The sequence below is a fragment of the Sycon ciliatum genome, chromosome 2 (genome assembly GCF_964019385.1).
Source record: "Sycon ciliatum chromosome 2, ocSycCili1.1, whole genome shotgun sequence".
NCBI classification, from domain to species: domain Eukaryota; kingdom Metazoa; phylum Porifera; class Calcarea; order Leucosolenida; family Sycettidae; genus Sycon; species Sycon ciliatum.
The window spans coordinates 39640349-39650092 of NC_088644.1; the positions used below are offsets into that span (position 1 = coordinate 39640349).

A 9744-nucleotide genomic window follows, 5' to 3' on the forward strand; every position below is an offset into this window, starting at 1 on the left:
GGGGCACTAAAAGCATGTCGCTATACGCGAATTGTCGTTATTCAGATAGTCGTTATATCCGAAGTTAAATGTATACAGTTAGATGGGACTTTGCTCTGGGCATGGAAATTCGGTCGTTATTCGCGAATTGTCGTTATATCCGAAGTCGTTATTAGCGAAGTTGACTGTAGCGGTAAAGAAAAACTACGCAAGCGTTGGATATATGAGCAGGTTCATTCTGACAGCACCATGCCGAAAACATTGGCTTGGAGTTTGATTCCACTGTTCAGTCAGACTAGACATAACACACACAAACAATGCTGACAAGCCATGAATTCACTAGGACACCGAACATGAGCAGCTACGAGAGTGAGTCTGCACTTTCAGCTGGCGGACACTGACCAAAGATGAAAGCACAGGAACCAGGCTTCTCAAAGCATTTAGGCATATGAAGCCACAGCAGCACGTCACACGGGTTTGTAGTATTCGGACATACCTCGCCAGTAGCATCATGGTCATCAGCACCATCATCCTCCTCATCATCACCTTCCTCGTCTTCCTCCTCATCTTCCAACTTGCTCAGTGCCGACTGGGCAAAGTCCACAACCGCCAATATGAAGTCAAGGTACGCAATGACTTGGATGCCGTTCAAGCACGCGATCACTAGCAAGTGCAATGAGCAAAACAGAACAGAACAGAACACACGCACGCACACGCACGCACACACACACACACACACACACACACACACACACACACACACACGCATACACACACACACACACACACACACACACACACACACACACGCGTGCACACACACACACACACACACACACACACAGCAGGAGAAAAACAAAATGAGCAAATCAAGCAAACAATGTAGCATTCGTTGTCATGTTGCGGGCACCGGAACGACAGGACAGTCCATGCACCGCCGAACACTTCCACAATGGCAGGGGATGGGTCACCATAAGCGGCGGTGCAGATATGTACTTTGTTCTCTCTCCCTTCATTCATTCCCTATGAAAGCGCAGCGGCCGTGTGTTCTGCATGTTCAGCTCCCCCTTCCCAGCTTCTCCGTAAAAATCACAGAATTGAAGCTCGAGAGTTATTCAACCTTCCGTATCATTAGGGCCCACAGCCCAGCTGCCGAGTCAAGCATACCAGACCTGTCTCTGTGTCTACACTTGTACTTGCTGTTGTGTTTGGCCTGCAAGTGCAAGCCACGCAGGAGTTCCTCGCACAAGACAAGACAAGGACGAATTTATTTACATTGAGCATGCGCAGATGACAGAGAGACAGTGCGGAGAGAGACAGTGCGGAGAGAGACGGTGCGGAGAGACATTGCGGAGAGAGGCAGTGCGCAGAGACAGTGCGCAGAGAGACAGTGCGCAGAGAGACAATGCGCAGAGAGCCAGTGCGGAGAGAGACAGTTCGGAGAGAGACAGTGCGGAGAGAGAGACAATACGCAGAGAGACAATGCTGTGACAATCACTACACACCACACTTACCAAGTAGATCACCAGTGCTGTGTTTCTCCACAGTCACAGCTAGCATGGAATCTATGTCATCAGTATTACTGCCTTGCTCCAGAGTGCCAATGTCAATACTGCGCTTGCTCACCATCCTACATGTCAGAGAGCAGAGCAAACATCACCTATCACGGCACTGCGACACAGTCTTCATTCCCACCTGCCGCCGAAACAGGCGCACACTAGACGCATAACAGGACTACTGCCAAGTGGGGGTAATGCGTTGATTTTCCAATAACAGCATCACATTCTTCACTATACACACCAAGCCATGGACTATGTGAAGAGTGTAGCAATACAGGCTTGCCATGATGACCCATGTAAAGCACTATGTCTGCATGGACATACCAGCTAAAGTCTACCACAGCTCAAGTGTGGACACTCCACCACGTTATGTAACACACATGGCGCCATGCATAACAGTAGCAGTACGCAACTTCACCACACTCTCCAGACGATGAATGCCTAACTAACCGAGTAATGGAGCCCTGTCTCTGCTTGCGGCCATCGTCGACAATGATATCGCCTAGTGTGGCCTTCGCCTCCAGGTAGCCGCCCGCACGCATTTTCACCTTGGCGTCTAGCTTTTGTATGTCAAGTGAGGCCAGGAGATAGTCAACGCTGTGATCTGTGGCCACCACATCTGTGCAGTCCTCATTTACCTGACATACGTACATGCACACACGAACATACGCATAGACACAGACACACACACACACACACACACACACACGTACGCACAGACACAGTCAGATAGACATTAAGACAGACACACAAACAGACACACATACACACAAGGAAAATAATGGAACAGCCGCAAATAAACATACTCAAAGCAGTTGCATAACAGTTGCTGAAGGCCAAAACAAGGTGAAATTCCTGATTGCCGATTGTATCACAACACTTTTATAACAGTCCATAGCAGCAGCACAAGTTTGGTGTGACCAGAGTGCAAGGGGTTCTAGCCCAATGTGTGCTCATAGATAAACCTCACAGCATGCATACAAAATAAATGGAAGTACAAAAGGAGATAGAAAAAGAATACAAGTTTGCAATGAGACAACATCAGACAACAAAGATGCTAATGGTTTGTTCGTTCGTTTGTTCGCCCGTAAATGGATGGATGGATGGATGGATGGCTGGAGAGAGAGAGAGAGAGAGAGAGAGAGAGAGAGAGAGAGAGAGAGAGAGAGAGAGAGAGAGAGAGAGAGAGAGAGAGAGAGAGAGAGAGAGAGAGAGAGAGAGAGAGAGAGAGAGAGAGAGAGAGAGAGAGAGAGAGAGAGAGAGAGAGAGAGAGAGAGAGAGAGAGAGAGAGAGAGAGAGAGAGAGAGAGAGAGAGAGAGAGAGAGAGAGAGAGGGAGAGAGAGGGAGAGAGAGAGAGAGAGAGAGAGAGAGAGAGAGAGAGAGAGAGAGAGAGAGAGAGAGAGAGAGAGAGAGAGAGAGAGAGAGAGAGAGAGAGAGAGAGAGAGAGAGACAGACAGACCGATGGAGACAGACACTCACCAGGTCGGGTTCATTCTGATACAGGCCTACAAACACCTTCTGCAAGCTGAATGAAGCTTTCAGGACCACCTTGTCGGGATTCGCCGCTGAACACACGGGATGTGTGCACAAACAACAGAGTTCGGCATTGCACAGTGTAGCACACATCGAGCTAAACAGCTTGGTTTCAGGACGAAAACAAAGATGTGATGAATACGGGAGCCGAGCCTGTCTACTCGGGCTGCAAAAAAACGTTCACCCAGCCTTCACCATTTTGCAGGTTAGGCGGGATAAGCTGTGCTGCTGAGGCCTCGACTACACGGATTGGAACGTACACCCTCAACTAACAAAACCAAATATAAACTCGGATGTTGAGCCAATAGTAATATGTAAAGAGAAAAGGACCTGATAATCATAACTAGTCACTTCTAGGTCCTTTTCTCTGTACATAACAAAACCTAGTGAATGTTAGTGGAAGACAAGTGACTAGCACCCTACTCAATACGTTAGATTTACAAAGATGGTGCATTGGAACAATTCCAACAGCACGCACAGTCACACCCTCATATGAATGGAGTGTGGCGGGGGACAATGCTTACGCTGTGTGGGTTCTGGTTGCGCCGGCTCTGTCTTGGCTTTGTCCGGGCTTGGTGTAGCTCCTCGGGAGGGTGCAGGAGATGTTGGAGGTACTGCGGGCACTGGCATAGTACAGAACACAGTCCAGAACAGCTGATCAGATGAAATGAATTCCAACACCACCATCTCCACCACAACTGAGAGAGACTGCACTAACGGACCTTTGATTTCCTAGCCATGCTTGTATACAAGATGTGTGGATAACTCTTACGCGAGATGCGAGCGTACAGGTCACTCCCGTCTTATTGGTCTTTGGGCAATACCTGGTGAAGACCCCAGCATTGAAGTCGCTTACAAACAATCAATTGGTCACACGGTAAAAAGCGACCAAGAAACATACACAATTATACACAGTGAGAGAGCCTGCACTCAATTCAAACATGCCAGTAGCCAAGCCTACTGACCTGCTGCTGTCTGGGGCTCGATGGCTGGTTTCTCCTGTAGATTGCCCTCGACGATCTTCAGCACAGCTCCCAAGTCAGTCTGACCAATGTGGACCTGAGGTGGTGAACAATCAACGGCCAGCAGACATGTCGTGAGTCAAGGTTATTGGAAAGGGCTCTGCACCTTAGGGACCCACAGCAGTACGCTGCCCACGCAGAAAACATACTGCGGGGATACACCCATTCATTGCCCTCACCATGGACATAACTATGCAATGCCAAAAAGTGTAAGCTGTTGAAAAGTTTGTACGTGCATAAAGGGCTCAACCTCATTCCCCTCAACGCCTCTTTCTTCCTTAGCTCATACATCCAAAGATGAAGCTGCGTACAGCGGGAGATATTCCTTCCCGGAACTAACAAAGGACACAAAGGATACGGTAGCCGATCATCACTCTATGTTGGTGCCAAGTTACACTGTGTAAAAGCAGCCATTGCCTAAGAGAACCATGGCACCTCGCTTACCTGGACATCCGGCAGCTTGGCCACAATGTCATTCTCCGGCAAGCCAAAGTCTCCCGGTGTCAGGCACCTGTTGATGTCCACTTTGATGTCAACTGGCTTGAGGAGAGCTCGGCGGATAACCTTGCCGGAAGACAGCTGAGTACCACTGGTTGGACGACAATTCACATTCAGCACACACACAGCAAAACAAGACTTAACGGGTGCTCTGCATAAGAAATCTGTGATTCTATATATTATATGAGGGCAGATACGAGCACCTTGCCATTCCCCGGTACAAGTTGAGTGCGAGAGCAGCTTTTTTCCCCGCTCTGGCTGAAACTCTCCTTCGTCGTGGAGCGTGACCAGAGAGAACCGCAGGTATGTCAGTTCTCAGCAAGAATAACAGCCAGTACATGTAGTGCCAGTAGAGCAGCCCACCCGGCATCAGGCCGGAGTGGAGCCATTAGGAGTTGTAGTGTAGAATCGTATCGTAGAGAAGGGTGATATTTTGAGTAGCTGTCACTCCCTGACCCACTCTCTGCCATGGACGAGCTGGCAGGTGAACCCCCAAAACTTCTGTGTAGTCTCCCAGGCATTGAGAAAAATGTCCTCAGCTTGCTCTAGCAAATTGTCGGCATACATCACTGAGTCCACAGATCGCGAGGAGCTTTAGGAGTTTTAGGAGGGCAACATGATCATTCGAAAAAATTCACCACGCAAAACTGAGTTTCAAAAATATCCCTACTTTGGAGACTTATAACTTCTCTTTGGAGCATGATACAGTGCTCCAGGTTTTTGCACAGGAAAGATGGGTCTTCCCTGCTTCTTTGAGACCCAAATGGTACAAATTGGATACAGAATGAACAAGTTACAGCTTGCCGATGTTTTGACTATACGGACGGATAAGCGAAACACACCTTGACGCAGTACACCCAACTCCAGCGTGCAAATTCGAGGCTAAAATCTGTACCGCCGAGACCGAGATTTACATGGTGGTGGAGTTTGCCTTTATGCTCATTCTGACATTCACTCAGTGAGAGTACCAGCGATTGATTAAAATAAAACCCAGCTGAATTAGGCAGCTAATTCCGCCAGGTTTGACAGTTGCATCAAGTTCGGATGAGACAAACTAGCAGGGCAGTGCAGACTCTACGTACCGGCTCACACTGAGGTCAGTGACAGAGACAACCATACGATCCATGATGCCCTCGTTGTTGAGGTGCTCGGTCAGCTGCAGGCTGTTCGAGACCTGGAGCACACCAAAATTGGCCTGAATAGAGCTGGTGCCTGTGGACTCCGACGGCACAGTAACTACAGGAGAGCGCAGAGTGACGTCCAGCTTGACCTTCTTGGCAGCATTCTGCTGCAGAGCTTCGGCCTGGTCAGGGCAAGAGAAGAGAGCCAAGGCACACACAGCACAACCAACAATTGAGCAGCAAACAAAATAAATGTACACGTCCTTTTAAACTAACATGTTTGAAGTAATGCATAGGAGTCAGTATGCACAAAGAAACTCTTATTGAATAAAGGAACTGGACATTAGCTGCCTTAGCCATACACACGGTTCTCAGAGCAGCACTACTGACTTTGACATTGTATTTCAAGGATTCTCCAAACTGGTAAATGGATGCCTATGGATGCCAGCAGCAGCACCAGCACCAGCTGCAGCACCACCAGCACCAGCACCAGCACCACCAGCAGCAGCAGCAACAGCAGCAGCAGCAGCAGCAGCAGCAGCAGCAGCAACAGCAGCAGTTACAACAAACTTACCCCAGCAGCTGCAGCTTCACTGGCTCTGGCTTTGGCAGCATTGATGGTCTCCTGAGATGTCTGGAACTCTTTCACAAATACCTGAGCAATGACATCAATAGTTCAATACATACAAAAGCCTGAGTAATGATATGAAAACGTACAAAGAGCACGCAGTAGATGAAACACCTTGTACAGTCTCTACGTTTCAGCAGGTGCTTTCAAAATCAATCGATTAGCATTCGCTTGCCAGTGGAGGATCCTTTTCAACATACACAATCCAATCCACTACTATTACCGTTTCAATAACTGCAAGAAAGAAAGAGGGAGGAGAGAAAGCTATTGTGGAGGCACTGCACACGACAGTAGGATGATGAAAACCATTTTTTTTAACGTCTAGCACAACAGCACTCACCAGCATTCCCTGCACAAAGCGGTTCAAGAAGACCACCTCCACTTGTCCCATGCGCGCAAACAGCTCCATGTCGAGCTTCTCCGGGTCGAGAGAGTAGTCTGCCGTCTCCAGGTACTTGTACTGGACAAACTGAAAAATGAACACGAGCCAAACGCAAACGAAAGCACGGCCATGCGGCCACTGTGTATCAGACAAACATTGCCACAAGCCGGTAGGTACATCTACACAGCTACAGCACTGGCCAGAGAACTCCAACTTCATGAATAGAAAAGCACCCCGGGCGCTATGCAGGCCTAGCACTACACACACTGTTCTGTGCACTCGAACGCGACGCTACTATAATTCATGAGGTTGGTTGGATTTCCCTGGCCAGAACTGTACATCATAATATTATGCAGCCATGCATAGCACAACAACCCCCCTGCTTCATGCATGTCAACTTCACCTTCATGTCAACATGATATTTCCTCAAAAGCAATCCACTAGTTACCTTTGGAAGATCTACTACTAAATGAAAATGAATGTATGGGTCTGTGAAACCAACACTGTAAACAAAATACTGCGGTCAGTTCATTGTGTGATGTTCCTGGCATGGACAAGGTGGCACCTGTCGTGAACTCACGAAGTACGATGGCACAATTCAGTTCATGTGCGTATCAGCCGATACATCCTTTTGGCTGGTCGGCAGTTGCACCGGTTTTGCTTAGGGTTGTACGCTATTTTGCCCCCTGCAGTGCACGCACTGACTTCCCGCCTAGCATTCGCTGACCCAGCCTGATGGACTTGCTTTGTACGATATTTTCCCCTGACCTCCCGCTTTGTGTATGTTGGCCCTGGTGTATTTTTGGCGGCACCTGCTCAATCTCCTCTCCTCCCCACCCCATTCCACCGCACTGTTGGTGCAACAGCGCAGTTTCTTCGCGCCCGCTGATTGTGTACAGCGAGATAGGAAGGCTGGCACGCTGAAGTTTTGGGATCTGTTGTAATTTATTATCTGGACGAATGGAAGGAAATTTCTCTCCTAATCAAAAGTAGCTTGAGTGTTGCATGGGTAACTTTTGACATGGTGCTATGACCAGGATCATGTCAAAAGTTGTCGACACGTCTGGTTCTCCAACCTGTTCGAGCGTATGTCGGCCAGACCAAGTGCTACGGCAATGGACTTGCGCCTTGCTAATGTCATGTGGGTTCGATCAATTCAGGCTACCACGTATCGCTGTACTTTACTGGATATCGCTAACAACAAGAGGAACACGCTCCAGAACCAGCTTGGTCTTGTCGTCGACATCAACGGAATCTTGCGATGTCAGGGTCGATTGATCCACGCCAGCAAGGGCATCGACAACCTGCCACCAGCGCTCCTTCCTCGCCGGCATTGGTTTACGAAGCTTGTCATTCTGCATCACCATGAGCGCCTTCTCCACGCCGGTGCGGCACACACGCTAACGCAACTGCGAGCCACCGTCTGGATACCGCAAGGCCGACAGGAGGTTCAGGTTGTGCTGAAGCAATGTCGAGTATGCAGACGACACGAAGGTCCAGCTTTCGCTCTACCGACAATGCCTCCCTTTCCAAAAGAAAGAGTGATTCGTTCGGCCCCGTTCACGTATGTCGGCATTGACTACTTTGGCCCTGTTCAAGTCAAAGACGAACCCTCCAAGGTGTGGGTGTGCCTGTTTACATGCCTGGCTGTACGAGCAGTCCACCTTGAAGTCATCCCATCGCTGAGCACCGCTAGCTTCATTGACTGCTTCACACGGTTTGCAGCGCGTCGGGGGGTGCCCGAGCTGCTCCTTTCGGACAATGCATCTCAGTTTCGGTTGGCTGCCACCACCTTTGACATCGGATGGCGCGAGGTCCTGAAAGACGAGTCTTTGCAGCAATACCTCTCCAGTCGGCAAGTACAATGGAGATTCACGACGGAATGCGCACCTTGGCAGGGTGGCGTATACGAACGGCTTATTGGAGTAGTGAAGCGCTGCGTGAGGAAGACAATTGGCAGAAGGCTGCTCACACAGGGCAAACATACAACAATGTTGGCAGAGGTGGAGGCTATCGTCAACACGCGCCCTCTAACCTACGTCCCGGGTGGGGAAGACAGCCTGGATGGAGTGGTACTTACGCCAGCCCACTTCATTGCCAACGGACGCAGCCTTGGTATTCCAATCCTCTCTGCGACACTGGAGGACATCGACTTTGCACCACACCGAGATCCAGCCAGAGGGATGCTACACACGTGGCAGTGTCAGTTGGCAAGTCTGGATACGTTCTGGACCATATGGGAGAAGGAGTACTTGCCAATCCTCCGGTCCGACACCGGGCATTGCCAATCTCGGAAGTCCATCTTTGAGCCAACAGTGCACTCAGTTGTTCTGATCAAAGATGAGCGCGAACCAAGGGGATCTTGGAGACTGGGCAAGATCACGCAACTGATTCGCAGCGAGACAGATGGAAAGGTTAGGGCAGCGCGTGTCATCACAGCTGCGGGAACAACCGTTTCACGTCCGCTGAGCTGCCTCTACCCCCTCGAAGTAGCTCCACCGTCGATAGCCGAAGAGCTTCCGGCCGAAGCCCCACCGGTGATGGACGACGAACTCCCTGCAGTAGCAGCAGCAGCAGCTCCGCCGTCGACAACCGACACCTCACCCACAGCAACAGCCGAGCCGAGAGCAAGACCACGCAGGTCGGCTGCAGCCCAAGCAACAGACGGAATCCTGGCTTGTCGATTGGATATTTAGTCATTTGTAAGACATGCCATCATATTTCCAGCTACAATACATATAATTAATCATAAACAAACCCTCCGCTAAATCCTCCCATTGCATGTCGCCCCTTCGACAGAAAGCCAAATTTTGAAGAACTTAATTCTTTCACCTAATTTCTCCACTGTAATCGTATGCCGTGAGGGCACAGTTAATTACTGTAATTTCATTGCTCTATTAAATTCCTTCTGCTTTCATTTTTTTCTGGCGGGAGTGTCGTGAACTCACGAAGTACGATGGCACAATTCAGTTCATGTGCGTATCAGCCGATACATCCTTTTGGCTGGTCGGCAGTTGTACCG

General features: G+C 49.5%; 1 protein-coding gene across 1 annotated transcript in view; it reads right to left on the reverse strand.

Annotated features, from left to right (window-relative positions):
• The window catches only part of LOC135810050 (intermembrane lipid transfer protein VPS13C-like), a gene marked incomplete in the record, with an annotated part of 102930 nt that overhangs the window by 49649 nt on the left and 43537 nt on the right, over positions 1–9744 (reverse strand). The window contains 10 exon segments of the mRNA XM_065323517.1: positions 476–642; positions 1494–1609; positions 1989–2176; positions 3018–3103; positions 3596–3694; positions 4037–4130; positions 4538–4682; positions 5674–5894; positions 6287–6367; positions 6681–6809. Coding sequence (XP_065179589.1) covers positions 476–642; positions 1494–1609; positions 1989–2176; positions 3018–3103; positions 3596–3694; positions 4037–4130; positions 4538–4682; positions 5674–5894; positions 6287–6367; positions 6681–6809 — 1326 coding nt within the window.